We start from the raw sequence: 19,144 nt of genomic DNA on the forward strand, positions 1-19,144 counted from the left end.
AAAGCTCTTGCAGAAAAAATACCCATAGCATCCAGGTGCCAATCAAGCGGCAATCAATTGCTACAACCTCCGGAGGATATTCAGCAATCCCAGCAATGACAAGAAGAACAAGTCAACAGATAAAGAGCCCGAAGAGGACGACCAAGGGGAAAAATCGCGCAACACGAAGTTCCAAGATGCCTCGAAAACCATCAACGTCATCTTTGGAGGTGACGAAGAGTTCAGTTCCAGGAGGGAACAGAAACTACTACTCCGAGAAATCATGTCCGTCGAGCCGGCGGTACCACGACCACTCTGATGGTCGGAGGTCCCCATCTCGTTCTCACGAGACGATCAATGGACCAGCTTCTCGGAGCCCGGCAAATTCCCCCTGGTCCTGGACCCGGTGGTGGCAGAGGTCAAGCTCACTAGAGTACTCATCGACGGCAGAAGCGGTCTCAACCTCATCTTTGCCAGCACGTTGCGAAAGATGGGCTTAGACTTAACGGAAATGCTTGTCTCAAGTAAGTCTCCCTTCTACGGCATTTTCCCAAGCAATGCAGCGCATCCACTTGGCACGGTGGTCCTTCCAGTGACCTTCGGCACGAGGGAGAACTATCGTACCGAGTTCATCAAATTCGAAGTTGCCAACTTCGAATCTTCATATCATGCCATACTGGGCAGGCCGGCACTGGCCAAATTCATGGCAGTGCCGCACTATATTTATCTACTTCTCAAGATGCCAGGACGAAGTGGGGTACTCACTCTCTGAAGTGACTTGAAAAAGTCGTATGACTGCAACCAGGAGGCCCTCCAGTACGCTTCGACTACTCCAAATAGGTTAGATCCGCTCGATCGGATTCAATCTAACTTGTTTGACGGGCTCACTTGAGGATCTATATCGACTACTCCCAGAGTCACTGCACTCGGGGTAGTATTGACTACTTGCTACGAGCATGATAGTCATCGCGATGAGGATCGTATACTCCGAACAGGTTAGATCTGCTCGATCGGATTCAATCTAACTTGTTTGACGGGCTCACTTGAGGAGCTATATCGACTACTCCCAGAGTTGCTGCACTCGGGGTAGTATTGACTACTTGCTACGAGCGTGATAGTCGTCGCGATGAGGATCGCGTATTCCGAACAGGTTAGATCCGCTCGATCGGATTCAATCTAACTTGTTTGACGGGCTCACTTGAGGAGCTATATCGACTACTCCCAGAGTCATTGCACCCGTGGTAGTGTCTACTACTTAGCCTATGAACGTGGATGGCAATCTAGAAATCACAAGGCAACAATAGTATAGACAACACTGACAGATATATTACAAGGAGAAGAGTACTTATCTTTACAATAACTCAATCCTGTTCTATACTCTCTACTATTTTTTCAGCTACAGGCCTGGCCTATAGAAGGTACTCACTGAACTGCTCTTTAGAGCAGTCCGCAGCTACACCCTGTGCGAGTACCTCTAGTCGAGCCTTAGGCCAAAACGACTTTACAAGACCTAAGGCATGGCTAACATATGTTGTGGAGGCCTCGGTGATGAAGCTGAGGACTTTCTGCGGAGCTCCGCGAAGTCACTCCAGCAGGGATCGCCCGTCTGCTGCACCGTCTTCCAGCGGATCCACCACTTCAACCAGCTGTCGGGCGGCCACCCTTAGCTTCTCGACGTCATCTGTATGACGATACAGCATATTCTTCACGTCAGTAAGTAACTCTTCTTTATAAGCTAAGAGTTTCTTAAGCTCTGCGGTGAAGATAGTGTTTCAGAACACAAGACCAACTGCTAGAGAAAGTACTCGAGCGAGGAAAGGACTTGCCTTGATGTGCTTTTTTCTGCTCCTTGAGCTATTCTTGGAGCTCGGAGTTGGACTTCTCAAGATTATGGATGTCGTTCTTGAGCAGCCATGTTTCTCGTGTCCGCTCCTACTTCAGCTTATCGAGCTCTTTGCGAAGATCGATGTTTTTTCGGATTTCTTCCTCGATGCATTAATCCTTCGCTTGGAGCTCCCGGAGGCCACTCTCGACTGCCTTCAGCTTCTCAGATTTTCTTGAGAGCATCTGGCCACATCCTGTATAAGGGGGAAGACTGAGAAGACAAAACAACTCGACAAAGCATAATGGCAGAAGAGCAGTCATGCCTTACCAGGGTAAACCCGTACATCTCCTTGGAGATCTTCTGGAAATACCTCATGTTGTTGACCGAGAGGAGAGGATCATCCAACAGACCATTGGTGACAATGTTCTCGAGCCCTCTCCCAGGCATCAACAGAGTTCCAGAGTTGCCAGAAGTACCCGCATCCTCTTCAGTTGATGGCTGCGGGGCACCTGCAAGTCGAAAAGCGTTCAATAAACAAAGCCTACGATCTAAGCAGTTAGCCGCAAGGGGACAGACACTTACCTGTGCCTTCCACAGGAGCGGCATCGGTGGCCTCGACTTGTTCACCACCATCGGCACTGGATTTGATTTACTGGGGGCTCGGGAGGTAGTGGGTCGGGCAGAGCCACGTCCTCATTCCCGGGCAGCAGCAGTTGTGCGCTTTCTGCTTCAGGTTGTCCGACTGGCGGCTCGGGGGCTAGAGTAGCCGAGATAGGCTCTGGCTCATCCAACACCAAAGCAGACGAAGTCCTAACAAAGCAGAATCAGATATATCATCAAACAAGTCGAAAGAGCAGAAGATACATTATGAATAAGGAGCTGCACTCACAGAGAGGATTTCTTCATGGCGGGCTTCTTAAGCCTTAGTACCCATGGTTTTACAACCACGGTACTCATTACCGGTGGCGGGGTCACACCAGCCGAGGGCGCGAGATGCCCCAGCGAGGTACCCGCCACGGCAATGGTCACGACCCCTGCAGAAGTTGGGGGCAGGACAGACGGCAATGAGTACCGACAGTTGGCGCGACAGCTGAATGCCGGCGCCCCCTATAATGGATGGATTTTTGGAGCAATGTGGCAGATCGAGTTCGGGTTGAGATGATGGAGCTCAAGCCCGTAGAAATAAAGAAGGCCACGGAAGATGGAACAGGTGGGGAGGGCCAAACCTCGTTCAGCGAAATGGTAGAATGAGACGATTTCATCTACATTCTCCATGGGAAGAGATTGGCGAAAAGAAGGGCGCCAGTTGACGAGATCTTTCCCCTGAAGCAAACCCTCAGAAACAAGATTCAGGAGGTCGTTATTGGAGCACTTACTATAAGTCCACTCCCCGGAAGGCGGCTGCGATTCCTTCCCCTTTCCATCCTTCTTGTTGGATCTCTTGGGTGCCATTTCAGATCTATTTGTCACGAGCCGCTTTACTCGCATGCGCTCGGAGGCTGCAGAGAAAGGGTGGAGAGACTCAGCTAGCTTGGGGCTTGTCAAAGGAGGTGAAGGCGGAGCACAGATCTGATTGGGGGCTCGGAAATTACTCGGTGGATTGAAGATTGGAAGCACGGGTTTTACCCTAAGTTACCGCGGGGTTAAATAACCAGCGGCCGGATACAGGTTTACTGTTCCGAAGTTGAAGAGTCGTCACAGGGAATATTCGGAAGATGAGGGGTTATTTGGTGGATTTTTAGATAAATTATTTGATTAACCATTTTTTCAGAGTTAATTGTTCCGAAAAAGGGGTTTTTTGAATTCCAAAACTAACTTCTATCATCTGCACCATCACACCAATTATTTCCCAAGGAAACATTTTTTCACTGCATGCCACGACCATTGGATCCTTTTTTCCAAGCCTGAGAGATTTGGATTCAAAGCTCAGGGCCTGCGGGATACGTGGTATCGACTACTTAGTTTTCGAATATATTCGAAAAGTAAGTAAGGAAGATTCAAGACTAATGTGACCCTCAGCCTGATTCTTCTATTCAACCTAAGGCTCGGGGGCTACTCCATATGGAGTGCGATTTTCCATCGCACCCCATACCAAAGAAGTAATTCGGAGCATGAGCACCTCATAGCTTCGATGCAGCCAAGGAAGTACTCGAAGAAGAACTTCAAGATGGAGCTTCAAAAGAAGCCGAAGACTACTTCGGAAGTACTCGAGTAGCCTACAGTACTCAGCTACGAAGAGCTCGGGGGCTTGTCAGACCCGGGACTATGGGACTGTGTACGTAACGTAGTTCATATAGGAATAGGGGATAGGACATGTACTGTACCTTATCTATGCTCTACTCTACTCGCATGCAAAGTAGAATTAGTCGTTACAGAAGGAAGCTACTCAAGTTGTACTCGAGTAAGATTCCTAAGCTAGTGTCAGACTAGGATTTATATAACCCTGTCCTCCCGGATATATAAGGGCGGGCAAGGACCCCCTCAAAACACATCAACACTCAAAGCAATACAAACCACCAAACAAGACGTAGGGTATTACGCACATCGCGACCCGAACCTGTCTAAACCTCGTGTTGCTTGCACCTTCGAGTTGCTGATCTCGACGACACCTTACCTAAAATTCACCACCTCAGGTATACCTCTTGGTGGGCAGGCGGTAAAACACCAACAGTTATAGAGTTATAAAACTTGGCTGCATGATAGACTAGTGAAGATGCTAATTGCACCACTAGTTGTCTAGAATAGTAGAATAGCATTAGATGGAAAGGACGCCTGCAATAATAGAGATGAAAATTGACGAGACAAATTTGGAAGTATAAATGTTAAAAATGCATCTATGCTATATATACATGCGACCATCTGTATATCTACACATCGCAATCATGCTATATCATGGGCATACTAGTGGCTCAAAAACGTTTTTGGACGACGGCTTCATACTACAGGTAATATAAGAAATGTCCTATACATTCTTGTAAAAAATAAAGGTAATGTTCTACAGGGCCATAAAATTATAATAAAAATATTTTTTATCTGTGCTCACGAAATCTGCCACATGTTCAATCAGTAAGGGAAAGACGGTCATCACCAGGACGCCGTTGAGATTTGATCAGTTGGTTGCATGGGGAGTGAGAGTGAGAGCACTTTCCAAAACCTCTAGATGGCTGGATTTTTTTACTTTTATCCAATTTTAAATTTTATTTTTAAAATAACCTTCCAGAATAAATATTTAATATTTGCATATCTAACCCTTTTGTTCCCACCGGTCTGCGTGGCGTGACAACAACGGACTTTTGCACCACATGGATTGGCGTGACAAGGTGTGCCACATTGGAGCGTACGGAAGGGATCTGCTAGCACATATTCCCCATGTCAGGTTTGTCACGCCACTCTCACAGGCGTGACAGTAGAGTCTTGTCACGCCACCCGGCGTGACAAGTTCTGATCTTAGAAAAATCATATCTTTTTCATACGAACTAGAATGAAGATGATTTTTCACACAAAAATTATAGCTCTGGACGAGATTTACAACTTTATAGTTTTGAACTTTTCATTTGAAGTCACTAAAATACTTAAATAATTGATTTATGATTTAGATAGCATATTAGGCCCTGGTGCCTCAATCGAATCGTCTCCAACTTGACATGTTCATCATGGTTCCACCAATTAAGTTCTATATAACATTTCATGTATGAAATGACATAGACTAAACAATAATAATTTGATAAAAAATACAATGAGAAATCAAACAATATAATTGTTAAGTATGGAATATAATGTAACACTCTAGATATTAGTGATAGCTTTAAGCTAGATCAAGTAACTTGATGAAATATCAAGTAACTTGATGAAAGATTAAGACTTTAAGCTATTCGTTTTTCTTTGCAGAGCTTTGCTACAACAGGATTTATATTATACTAAGTACGGAGGTATTAAGCAAGACTTACCTAACTAATCTATATAATAAAATCTTATGTGAACTTCCCGACTTAAGTTTTGCTATAAACGTTCACTAAGAGTAGATGCTTAAATTTTTAATATTTTGTCATAAAGTTTGATTACGAGCTCTTCACGGCTAGAGAGAACAACAATAGTTTACATAGGATTACTATGTCCATATGCCACCATGTGATCGGTGCATCCAAGGCTTAATTAATGGAGAAATATTCCATATTTCCATTTTATTAAGATGTGCTTGTTTTTCAAACTTTATTCACAAACTTTTACTTAAGATCTTTTCAAACTTCTACCTTTTTCACTGCATTCTAACACTTAGGTTATTTCAGATTCATCCTGAAATTGGCAATCTTATCTTGTTTGATACAAACTCAAATACGCTATCATCACGTGTGACTCTTTTTCTCTAATGCCACTCAGTCCATTCAAATAATCATTTAGAGCTTAGTTCCTACTTAAAATCTTGAGGTGTGATATTTAATCTCCTCTTACTCCAAATTTTAAAATTGTTCTTCTTCCATACTAAAACATATGACTTGTATTACAACTTTTGCATTGGCTTTTTGTCAAGTGTTTAGTAGGAAAATACAAATTCAAACCCTTCAACATGGCTACTTGATAACATGTCCAGTACTCAGAAAATTCAGCTAACTATTATAATTATTGTAATTGACACTTTCTTCCCACTATGAGTATATACTTTGATTATTTTAATCTAATTTCAACCTTTGATTAATTCCATCTAAACTCGTGTGGGCGTATCACTTAGGTCTATCGACTCAAAAAGTTCATAAACTTTTTTATTTTTAAGTTGTTCACCGTAGGTCCATACCTATCCACATATGCACGTAATGCCGACATGGCTTGCTGACTTTACATTTCCCTTCTCTTTGACTGTCATCTTGGTTTATACAAAAGTTGATTCATCTACCTATGGCTTTCTTCTCTACAATGCCATCTCCATCCTCTGGTCAACGGAAGCTCGTCGATCCCACCACTTGCTTGGGCTGGCCAAAACCATCACTCGAGGTGCCTCACATCAATCCCACCACTCTAGATATTAAAGCTATCATTAATATCTAGAGTGTTATATTATAGTCCATACTTAACAATTATATTTTTTTATTTCTCATTGTACTTTTATCAAATTATTATTATTTAGTGTATGCTATTTCATATATCAAATGTTATATATAACTTATGAACCATGATGAACATGTTAAGTTGGAGACGATCCAATAGAGGCACAAGTGCTTAATATGCTGTCTAAATCGTAAATCAATTTTTTAAGTATTTTAGTGACTTCAAATGAAAAACCCAAAACTATATAATTGTAAATCTCGTCGAGATCTACAATTTTCATGTAAAACTCATCTTCATCCGAGTTCGTATGAAAAAAGATAGGATTTTTCTAAGATTAGACCTACCGGCGTGACAAACCTGACACGTGAAATATGCGCTACCTCCTGCGCGCTTCTTTCGAATATTCATTCAGGTGGGTTATTTTTAAAATAAAATTTAAAAATAAAAAAATTCAAATGGCTGCCGGCCCGGCCGGACTAACTTCTCCGTTGGAAGTTTGGAACCCTAATGACTTCCCTGCTTAATAAGTACTCTTCTCTCCTAATTAATAAAAACAGGAACTGCCGCATTGTGTTTGCGAGAAGAAAGCTCTGCTTTTCCACGGGGAAAGCGAAAGCGGAAGCGAAACGGAGCACACGTCACAGGTCACTAGGCGCCGGATCGGTTTGGTTACCTACCTACCCGTGTCGCCGTGGCCCCACCGCATGCACCGGGACCAGGGATCCCCAGCTCTCCCTCCCTCCACGACGGTGCGCAGAACGAGCACGAACAAAACCGGCGGGGCGTGCCGCCCGCGCCGCGACTGCTCGGCGCGACGCAACAGCGGCGGCCCCCTCCCGTCCCCATCCGCGTCCGTGAAATCTAACGAGCGGCCAGCGGCGGGTGTCTCCTCGCGTCCCGCCCGCGCTGAAGCGCGCACGTGGGCGGGCCGTGGCTTCCGGATCTTCTGCGGCCACCAGAGAGGGAGGGCGCCAGGGGAGCCGGGACCCCCCGCGCGCTGACACCGGCAGAGGGACAGGCCGGGTCGGACCGGACCGCCCTCGATGGGGGGAATCTGTTATGATTTGGCCCTCAGCCTGGTCGCAGGCCATCGATTCGGGTTCTCTTTCCCGCCTCCGCTCGTCTGCTGCCGTCGCGTCCTCCGCCCGTCGCCCCCCTCCTTTTGAGAAAAGGCGCCGCCGCGCCCGCGCGCGCGCGTACCCTCGGATTCGACCGCCGCTTCCTCCTCCCTGCCTTGCCTTTCCGGCGCTCGCGGCCGGCCTCTGCTCTGCCCCGCGCGGCCTTGCCTGCCCAACAGCCCAAGCCTGACTCACCTTGCCAGCCTCCCTCCTCTGCTCCGCCCGCGCGCTCCAGAGCCTTCTTGCTGGGGGATCCCGGCCGGATCGAGGAGCCTCGTCGTGGTCCAGCGCGGGGACGGGCGAGACGCGCTGCCGGCTGCCGGCTGGGCATGCCTGCATGTGCACCAGTGCGTGCACGCTGCCTTCCCTCCATGGAACCAGGAACCATCTCCGATTTCGCACGACGTGGCTTGGCTTCTTATCCCGGTCAGGTCAGGAGAAAAAAAAGAGAGACTAGTTACCCGGGCCATGCTACGTGTTACTGCTCCGTTGCCCTAGTGGTAGTAGTGCTGCGATGATGACGACGGGTCGGGTACTCGGTACGTGCAGGTTTTGGCAGTAGAGAAAAGGAGATGCGTACGCCATCATGTTTTGCTCTCAAAGAACGAGAAAGGGAGGGACGTGCGCCGCATCGGTGCCAATCACCGGCCGCGTTGCCACTCGACTACTCGAGTGCCACCTGACACGCCTTTTGGTCCGTCTCCCGGAGGAGCAACCAGCATTCGCAATTTGCCAAGGAGCGGATTCACCACCAGGCGCCAGAGGGGGCTCCTATCTATATTCCGGAAGGTGAATAAGCTCTCCGTCGCACGGCCTGCCACGGCCTGATCATCGGCGGCTTGCTAACATTTTACGCATGCAGCTTTCCCATCAGAACAGCGGCTGCAGGCCAACTTCTTCTTTTTACCGTGTGAGCATAGACAGCGCAAAGGGCAAGTTAACCAAGCAGTATGCCATCTTTTTATTCTTCTTTTAAACTATGCCAGTAATATATTATCGTGCTAAATATTTGGTGATCAGTATACTCAAAATATTAGATTGATATAATTAATATTTTTAATATTAGTAGATTCAACATTTCAAATAATCCAATTCAACATTTCACGTGAAAATGTTGAAGTAGTGTATTAAAGATGTTGAACATGTACATCAAAATATTGAACTAGTACACTTCAAATATTAATTTTAAAAAAATAAAAATATCTATGTTGGATCTTATTTTGTTGTATAAATTCTAAGTAACACGATTATGCAAACAGAATACAAAAACACATTTATAGTTTGAGAGAAAAATAAAATCAAAGCTTCAAATCCAAAGAAATCCCTTCCGTCACTCCTCCACATCATCCAACTGACGGCTCACACGTGCCCCCTCCTTACCCTACAAGCCAGCCCACGTTGAACAGCTATAGCACGTGTTTTCATCTGATCCATTCATTTAGTTTTGCATGGATCTCAAACATTAGAAGATGGAGAAAAAATTATCTTCTCGAAGATATATAGATTTCCCGAGGCGCCAGAGCCACCACGATGACATCTGCGTGGCTACAAGAAAATCTGTCGGCCTCATTTACTGAAACCCAACATAGAGTTTCACCGAGGCCCAACACAAACGGCCCCTCGTGGTCCAAGGTAACAGTTTCGTCACGTGCCCAATCTTTTTTTACCGCTGCTCGTACTACTAGTCGGGCTGAACTACTACTAGTTCCATTCCCACCAAAGAAAGCGAGTCGATGGGGGCTGACAGTAGAGCGAGTCGAGATGGAAAAAAAGTAGAGAAAGGCGCTCGTGTGCAGGCGCAGCGGCCTCTACTTCGCTTTTGCGACCTCCAAGGTATCGAGCTGATGAAAGCCCATTGAGAAGGCAGCACCCTAAGCCCATCGAAGTTGGCTCGCACGTCGTGCTATTAGGAATACAAGTTATAAATACTTTAGATTATTGGTTCGTATAATAAATTAATAAAATAAATTAGAATGATATTCAGCATAATTAATTATAAGAAATAAATTAGAGTTAATTATAAGAAATAAATTAGAGTGTCATGCTATTGTAACTAATCAGCTAACTCAAATAATAATATTATTAGGTACTCACTTGCATTCCAACATGCCACCTATGGTCACTGGTGTCGCCGTGTCGAAGAGTTCTCAACACGAAGGTGAAAGTTGAATTTTGTCACTCGCAAAGCACCTAAAATACACACCATGATCTTCTCCCAAATTTTGTCACTCGCAGAAAAGTTTCTAATCAATTGGGCTAAACCAAATGCTCGTAGCTTGTTATCTCGCTCAGCTCGCACGCAGCTCGGCTCAGCTCAGCTCGGCTCGATGCAATTTACTAACAAGCCGAGTAGCATATTTTGCTCCTTAGTATAACGAGCTAGCTCGCGAGCTGCACTTAACAACAGCCCAACAGTCCAAATATATCAGCCCAGTCAGTCCAAATATATCAGCATCTAAACCGAATGCTAGAGCCATATGAGCCTCTGCCTCTCCGAGTTGATCCCGGATCCTCATCCGTTTGGCCGTTCCCCTCCCAAATCCCATCGCCTTCCCCCACCCAGCCCGGTTCCTCCTCGAGTCGCGCCGCCTGGGGCAGCGCAGACGCCCGCCCGTCCGCTCTCCACCGCTCCTCGCTGACCTCTCTCCGCCCAACTACAGTGCTGCGCTCCTTTCCCCAACCACCAAGACTACCAACCACAGCATCAAAGCCTGCCGTTGTGCCTTGAGTCAAGGGCCTACGGAGCCACGGCAAGCTGCAGCACTCAGCGACTCACGGCCAAGGAAATCAAGAAGTTCCTTGGCCAGGAGATCGTCAGTATTCACAAGTCCAAAATCCAATTCCCGTTGATAGCTTCTATTATGTTTCTCTCCCTGACGTTGTGAACTAGAGAATTTTTGGTGAAATTCCATTTGAATTGCTTCTATTCTTTTCTTATTGAGAACAAATTGATTCGATTTGATGTTCTTTCTTATAGGATTCCTCACTGTACATGTGATGTGTTTGTGACATAGCTCGCGAGCTGGAACCAGTCACAGTCAGCTCGAGCTCGCTAGCCGAGCTGAGCCGAGCCGAACTTTTAACTTGTTAGCTTAACTAGCCGAGCCGAGCCAGCTCGGCTTGTTATCCAACCCTACTAACCAACTTCATGTCAAGTCGAAACTCGAATCTAATTAAATAACATGAACGCATATGTGAGTGGGGAGCCAATCAGCACGTAGGATAAATATATCTATGCCATATTCGACATAGGCTGGAGGGAGACAAATTGCTCGACTATGTAATCTGGGTTGTAAATTTTGAAATTTAAGGAGGAAAATACTATCATTTTTGTTTTTTTCAACTTCAATCTATATCTTTATATTTACCTATTTCTAAAGCACGTAATTGTTTCCACCAAAAGTTTTGATTTGATCCAACATGTATCACATACTGATGGATCCGAATACAAAGAACGTGAAAACACAACAACAACACTATATTACAATAGTCAAACAACAAAATTTGTAATACAATGAGAATGTGAAGATACAACAAAATCTATATCGAAAACAATATTTGTAATGTATGGAATATTTAACCGTGACAACGTATGAACATATTTAATGCATGAGATCTTTAAACGTGACAACGTACGAATATGTTTGCTAGTCACATCTATATTCCTAAAGTTTTTTGTCTTCCACAGAGATTGGAACCTTTATGGATTCTCGCAAATAGATCAAGGTGGCTCGTTTTTTTTTGCAAAATAGTTATTTTCATCCCTCAACTATAAGTTGAGTTTAACTTTCATCCTTAAACTATTAAAATGGTCATTTTAATCCTCGAATTTATCTTTTGGGCTCAATCTCATCCCTTGTCCTACGTGGCATGGCACGCAGCTGCCCACATCAGCACACCACCGAGGTAGCACGCTGGACTGGAAAATTTAGGTGAATTTTAGTTGGAGTTGTAGGGTTACGGTACTTTTGAAATTTCATTTATTAGCACGTGAGCACCCTGAAATAACAATGGAAATTAAACAGATCTGTTTTCGTCCTAAAATGCTTTTGGATCAAGTGGTTAAGACGCAAGACTACTCTCCTCGACATCCTTGCTCTTTAAAAATAGTAATATTCTAATCATCATAAAATCAAATAGCGTGGAATACTGGAGCTGATGTGGCATGATAGTATAGCATGCCACGTAGGACAAAGGATGAGACAGAGCCAAAATGAAAGTTAAAAGAACTAAAATGACCACTTTAATAGTTTAGGGATGAAATTGAGCCTATAGTTGAAGGATGAAAACAGCTATTATACCTTTTTTTTCTTCATCTAATGCAACATGCATTGGCTCCTTTCTAGACTTGCATGTCTATTTTCTCCCACGCTAATCGCCAGCCAAATTGATTTGTTCACGTGCCTGCCTTCTAAACCTTCAAATTAGACCCAACCAGTCTCAAAATCCAAAGGGCCGAACTTCCCTATATATTTTGGTGGTAGGGCCACAAGTGGTTCGGAAAAACCCAGGTACCGGCTGGTACCCAGCGCAGGGCATACGTGGCGCGATGGCTTCCTCGACCTGCTCGAGTCTCAACCGCGGCGGCGGCGGACGCCCCCTGGCCTCCCGAGATCGAGGAGCGGTACCAGCGCCTGGAGAAGCTCGGCGAGGGCATCTTCGGCCGCGTCTACAAGGCGCGGGACCGCCTGGACAGCAACCAGATCGTCGCGGTCAAGCAGCTCTGCGGCTGCGGCGGCGGGCCCTCCGTCCAGACAGGCTTCCTCGAGCTCGCGAGGGAGGTGACGAGCCTCAACAATTGCCGCGGCCACCCGTAGATCGTCGAGTTCCGGAACACCCTCGTCGACAAGCGCGACGGCGACAGCTTCTGCATCGTCATGGAGTACGCTGGGCGGATGAACCTGCGCACGTATACGGTGTCCCCCGTCCCGGGGCCTCCACGGCCTGCCCTTCGGCGAGGCGGAGGTGCACGGGATCATGCGGCAGCTCCTCGCTGCCGTCGAGAGGTCGCACCGGGCGGGCGTCCTGCACTGGGACGTCAAGCCCGAGAACGTGGTGGTCGACGACGGCACGGCTCCCGATGTCGACGACGACGACGACAGGAAGAAGAACCGGCGGCACCACCGGCAGCCGCCGCCGCCGCCGCCTGAAGAGATCACGTGCAAGCTCTGCGACTTCGGCACGTCGGAGCCAATGACGGAGGGCAGACGCGAGTACTCGCCGCTGGCGACGTCGGAACCCTACCGCGCGCCGGAGCTCTTCCTGGGCTTGGCGGACTACGACGGGCGCATCGACTCGTGGGGGCTCGGCTGCGTCATGGCCGAGCTCCTCGTGGGCACCGGCGGCGCCTTCTTCGAGGGCAAGACGAGGAGGACGTCCTCGCCGACACGCTGAAATTAGGTGGAAGTAGGTACGCAAGTTATATTTATTTTGAATTATTAGGTTAATTTAAAAATTTGATAAAATAAATTAGAATGATATTATACCTAATTAATTTGGGAAGAGAAATGAAGTAGAATAGCGTATCATTATAATATTTAGTTGAACTAAAACACTATTAAATATCCACTTATATCCCTAGCCACTACCGGATTCAGGACCTTTTGCCGAGTGTCGACACTCGGCAAAGGCCCGATTACACTCGGCAAACGCTTTGCCGAGTGTAACACTCGGCAAAGGGCACTCGGCAGCGTTTTTGTCGGCAAAGACGTCTTTACCGAGTGCCTTTTGTCGGGCACTCGATAAAGGTTTTGCCGAGTGTCCGGGACGGCACTCGGCAAAAGAAAGTAGCCGTGACGGCGTTTGGGGCCGTGACGGCGTCTTTGCCGAGTGCCTGGGACGTGGCGCTCGGCAAAGACTTGGTCACTTTGCCGAGTGTCTGCCCTTAGCACTCGGTAAAGTTTAGGTCACTTTGCCGAGTGCCTTTCCTCTACACTCGGCAAAGTATTTTTTAAAAAATTTTATTTTGTTTTCTTCTCCATCCCCGGATGGGGAGCCTCCATTTTGCACAGACACATATTCACACAGGCATATTATTTGAGTGCACGAAGGAGTTTCCGTGCCTCATACATGCTCTTTGGCAGAATGTGACCCTTCGGAAGCAGGCTGCCAATAACTGTCAACAAACCATCAAAGGCGCCTCGACTCAGGCTGTACTGCGACTTTAACGCCATTACATGTCCAATGGCATCAAGCTGAGAAACCGCCGTATGTCCATAAAGGGGTTTATGTGACGTGGCAAGCATGTCGTAGAACGCCTTCGCGGTCGCCTCTGGCTCCTCCTCCGTTTGTCCCTCAGCGAACCGTGCCTCCCCATAGTCATCCAACATGTCCGCTACACCGGCATCAGCATCATAATCCTCGACACGTGGTCTCACCACATCCTCTCTCATACGATTGGCTTCACCGTGGTAGATCCACCGGGTATAGTCTGCCGTAAATCCATTCTTGCAAAGATGTTCCCCTATGTTCTTATTATTTTGTCTTTTCCTGTTTGCACACTTGCTGCATGGGCAGAGAATTATACTCGCTCCTTTAGCAGCTTCACCAAACACCATTTCCAAGAAAGCATCGGTCTTGTTGATCCACTCACTAGTCATCCCAGCCTGACTTGGGCGGCCAGTGTACATCCACGCATAGTCTTCCATCCTCTAACATATACACCGGAGAAAGAGTAATATCAATTGCCCTACATATGTGCACGGGAGCGAGGAACAGTGCATGTTATATCACCACAGCAGAATGATCTATCACAACTCCTAAAGATACATGGTGTATTTTTTAAAAAAAAGTCAAACTTTGACCTATACTTAGTCAAATTAAGTAACTTTAATGTATAGAATTGTACGTACTGCTAGGTTCACAAAATTTCATATTTCATAATTTCTATCGCAATATATTCAAAATACATCCACTGAACTGCTTTGTGGTCTTGGATCACAACTCACGAATTCCCAAACCTATGTGTTATACTTGTTACAGTTTCATGATTATAATAGCTTAAAATACTTACACGATTTCTTGTAGGAAACTTGGAAGAACTGTAACATTTTCTTTGTCTCTGAATGGTGATAATGAGATTTGCTAAAATAATTTCCCGACTGTTCTTTTTTCTTTTAATTAATGGTATATGTTGCATGTTCACTGTAACAATGATTTTTAGTAGTATGTATTTAAGCCATTAGAACTAAGTGCTTGTTCCCCTGATGTCTTTATTTGATTGGAATGATACAAATACATCCACTGCCGTTCCTATATCTGAATGGCTAAAACATGGCTGTCTTTTAATCCTTTTAGCATCAATGCATATAGTTAAATGTTTCCTTCGAGTTTCAGGAATTGACAGCCAATATTCCATTCTTGGGTATATTGATAGTAATACAGATGCGCTAGCTGATTTTGAAGAGTTTGTTGCGGCACTACACGTGCATCAGCAGGTGGGACATGAACGGATGCAGTACCCGCGGCGGCCGGGGTGGCGGGGGCCGGGGCGCGGCGGGGGCGCGGGGGCGGGGCGGCGTGTGAGCGACTGTGTGGATAAGGCGGAGGGAGCCGGTTACATGTTCACCATCCTTGCCGAGTGCCATATCTGGGGCACTCGGCAAAGGCCCCTCTTTGCCGAGTGCCAGATCTGGGGCACTCGGCAAAGGACCTGTTTGCTGAGTGCTTTTCCTTGCACTCGGCAAACAATTTTCATTTTTTTCACTTTTTGGCACCGAACTTTTTTTTATATACTTATATTATATGCAACAGTATGTGCAATTTGTGCCCATTACTCGAAGTGTTTGCTATATTTCGTCAATTTATTTCATTTTATTGAATTTCTTGTAATTATTGAAATTTGAACTACAAGTCACATGAATAATGGAAAACAATAAATGAAAAAATGATATTCACGTTATTGAAGCATGCGTTGAGACCTTATCGAGAAAAAAACCACAAATTTCAAACTTGTTGTCCACGAAGCATGACGACGAACTTCTTGTCCAATTATTTTTAAAATGTATAAAAAGCAAATATGGTCCGAAAATCATGAAACGTGTCGAGATGTAATGATATCACATGGGGAAGCTGTGATAAAAATCTGACGAGGTTTCGTGAAAATTACAACATACGATGCTTACAGTTCTCCAAAGAGGTGTATGATTTTATGTGAAGCACGATTAGGTGTAAAGCATCGTAGATGTCAAACTTTCACGAAATCTTATACAAATTTTATCACAGTGTCCTCACATGATAGCATGACATCTCGACAAGTTTCATAATTTTTCGACCAAATTTGCCTTTTATACAATTTAAACACGACTTGAACACAATTTAGTCGCCATATTTCGTGAATAGTAGGTTTGAAATTTCTGGTCCTTTCTTCAATAAGACCTCAAAGCATGCTCATTAACATGAATAATAATTTTTTATTCATTTTTTCCACTATTCGAATGACCACGCAGTTCAAATTTGAATTATTCAAGAAATTCAATAAAATAAAATATATTGACGAAATATAGCAAACACTTCGATAAATGAACCTAAATTACATATGTTATTGAGAAGAATGTAGGATGACAATAGAAAAATTTTTGGACAAAATAAAGAAAAAATATGTATATTTTGCCGGGTGTCTTGCCTAGGCACTCGGCAAAACTCCTCTTAGCCGAGTGTTTTCGACCAGGCATTCGGCAAAGACTAACGCCGTTAATTGCCGTTACATTCTGACGCTCGTTTGCCGAGTGTCTACCTTTGCCGAGTGCTCGACACTAGGCAAAAAATTCTTTGCCGACGAGTATCTACCTTTGCCGAGTGCTCGACACTAGGCAAAAAATTCTTTGCCGAGTGTTTTCTTTGCCTAGTGTATGGCAATCCGCAAAGGAGGAGTTCACCGTGTGTTTTCCTTTACCGAGTGCAGCACTTGTAAAGAGGCTTTTTGCCGAGTGCTCGATATTTTGCACTCGGGAAAGCTCTGAGCACTCGGCAAAGATCTTGTTGTTTCCGGTAGTGAGCTGGGAGTCGTCCGCGCGCGGGGCATCCACGCTGGGGCCGCGCCAGCCGGCGGGAAGTGGCCGCCGCTCGGCCGCCGAGGAGCGGGCGTGGGGCTGCCCGGAGGCCGGCCGCCCGCGGGAGGTGTTCCCGGAGAAGGTTCTGTCGCAGGCCGGGTTCGAGGTCCTGAGCAGGCTGCTGGAGAGCAGTCCCGGGGGTCGGCTCACCGCGGCGGAAGCCCTGCAGAAACCTTGGTTCGCGGACGACGACCAGCGCACGGACGAAGGCCGTTGTGAGGGCCCTTGCCGCCGCCGCTTGGGTGCTTGCTTCATGTCGTGTGTAACCGACGATGATTAGGTCGATCTAGACGTAGTACACGTAGCACTAGCAGTACTTAGCAGGTAATTTTTTTAATCTCTCCTCTGCTCTTCATCATCTCCATTGTTTATCAAAACAAGCTTCCTTAATTTAATTAGTTTGTTAGTTATCCAGTTGAGTAATCTGTTTATTAAAACATTGTGATCATTGGGTCTTGTATTATTGAGGGGAGCCAAATATGTGCTGGCAATAATACATGATCTGCTGGATGTACGTTATTACGTGGAACTTATTCTGGTCCTTGTGTGATCAACTGTTACTGTTGTTATGGATGTATTGTACTGTCTTGTGGCAGAACCAACCTGAATTATACCGGCTCAAATACGCGAGTCCACTCCAGAGGGCTCCAACGTGCTTCAAACGGTATAATCCCTTGACCTGTCGGTAGCGTCCCGATAAACCACCGATACAGGATCAAATAAGGTTACCTCACACGAAGGTGAGTCCAGAGATACAGTCACCATCATATTTTACATCATAGGGAATTACATTACAAGAGTTTTCAAAAGTAGTACGAAGTTTTAAACTTAGAGAAAACAGTACAAACTGTTGAAGTTTTGGCTTTTGGCAGCGGAAAACATACGCGAGGATTTACAATACGTCGTCAAGACGGATGTCATGCTAAGCCCGGGCACGACACCACACAGTATCTTCATTGTTGGCCAGGGACAGATCTCACTCCGCGGACCAACCTTCCAGAAGAACACAGGGCCAAGACAGGGGAAGAATAGAGTAGGGGCTTCAGAGACTTTACCTGAAAAATAAGTCACTAGCAAGACTGAGTATACTAATACTCGGCAAGGCTTACCCGGGAGTGGGTATATTTTAGCCCATAACTAGACTCATGAAGGCATTGTAAAGGTTCTGGGTTTATTTTCAGCTGAAAAGCAACTAAGAGTATAACTTACTTTCAAGTTTTAGCTTTTAGATTCTAGTTTGATTAGTCGTCTAAGTAAGCAATGTAGATATTCTCATCCATCAAAATTATTCCATTGAACATTACACTTTTTACTCGATGTGGTAAAAGGGATAAGTAGTCTCATTCATCGTGAGAGGCGGACGATTCCTGAATCGAGATTCAACCTTGCAAGGTAAACCTAACACACACGCTTGGAATACCAACAGGGCGTTCCGAAGCAACCGTTTTCCTCATATTCCGGGTTATGGATCGGGGCCACTGTCACACCCGATTTATAAGGAACATAAATCGAGCAATCATATATGCGCCAGGATCAAGTCACGCATATATACAACAGAATCATCAAAATATCATAACACATACCACGAATAGCAATACTATAAATCGTAAATGAATTATTTTATTACAACCGAATCAAGAATCGGTTCAAGAGTTGCGGAAGCGTAAAAGAGATACATGTAGAGCTGGGCGCCACAGGGACATCGACTGGGAGACAAACGCCTATAAGTCGTCGAAGCCGCTGACGTAATCCTCCACGTTGCCGGGCACTGAGCAGCAGTCGAAGATATCCAAGAGAACAGAAGAGTAGAGAGGCAAGTGTGAGTACAAACTCGTACTCAACAAGTATAACACAAACTATGAGGCTCTAAGGTTGGCTGACTCGACTGCATTAGCTTTTAGTCTTGGCAGAATTTTATTAAAGCTAATTACTACAAGTGGATGAGTTACCATAAACCCGAATTGCATAATAAATTAATCAATATTAATTAAGAACCACTGAGAATCATCCAAACCAAAACCACCCGGGGAATCTCCCTAATCAAAGGTTGATAACCCCACTAATCAAAAGGAGGATCTGGGCCGCTCATGACTGTGAGCACAGCTGATATATCAGTTTTACACTCTCGAGAG

General features: G+C 45.5%; 1 protein-coding gene across 1 annotated transcript; it reads left to right on the forward strand.

The window, feature by feature from the left end:
* The first annotated feature begins 12,939 nt into the window (after positions 1–12,939).
* On the forward strand, positions 12,940–17,292 carry LOC112896812 (putative cyclin-dependent kinase F-2). The gene is made up of 2 exons (XM_025964946.1): positions 12,940–13,321; positions 16,955–17,292. The coding sequence occupies exons 1-2, from the start codon at positions 12,940–12,942 to the stop codon at positions 17,290–17,292; spliced, it is 720 nt and encodes a 239-aa protein (XP_025820731.1).
* Positions 17,293–19,144: the final 1,852 nt, after the last annotated feature.

Source organism: Panicum hallii, chromosome 1 (genome assembly GCF_002211085.1).
Source record: "Panicum hallii strain FIL2 chromosome 1, PHallii_v3.1, whole genome shotgun sequence".
Classification (NCBI taxonomy): Eukaryota; Viridiplantae; Streptophyta; class Magnoliopsida; order Poales; family Poaceae; genus Panicum; species Panicum hallii.

Excerpts from the sequence above, each read along its gene's own strand:
- LOC112896812 (XM_025964946.1), top strand. The coding sequence starts at position 12,940 with ATGCGGCAGCTCCTCGCTGCCGTCGAGAGGTCGCACCGGGCGGGCGTC. Across the intron at positions 13,322-16,954 it reads CGGCGGCGCCTTCTTCGAGG|TGAGCTGGGAGTCGTCCGCG; the intron begins GCAAGACGAGGA and ends TGTTTCCGGTAG.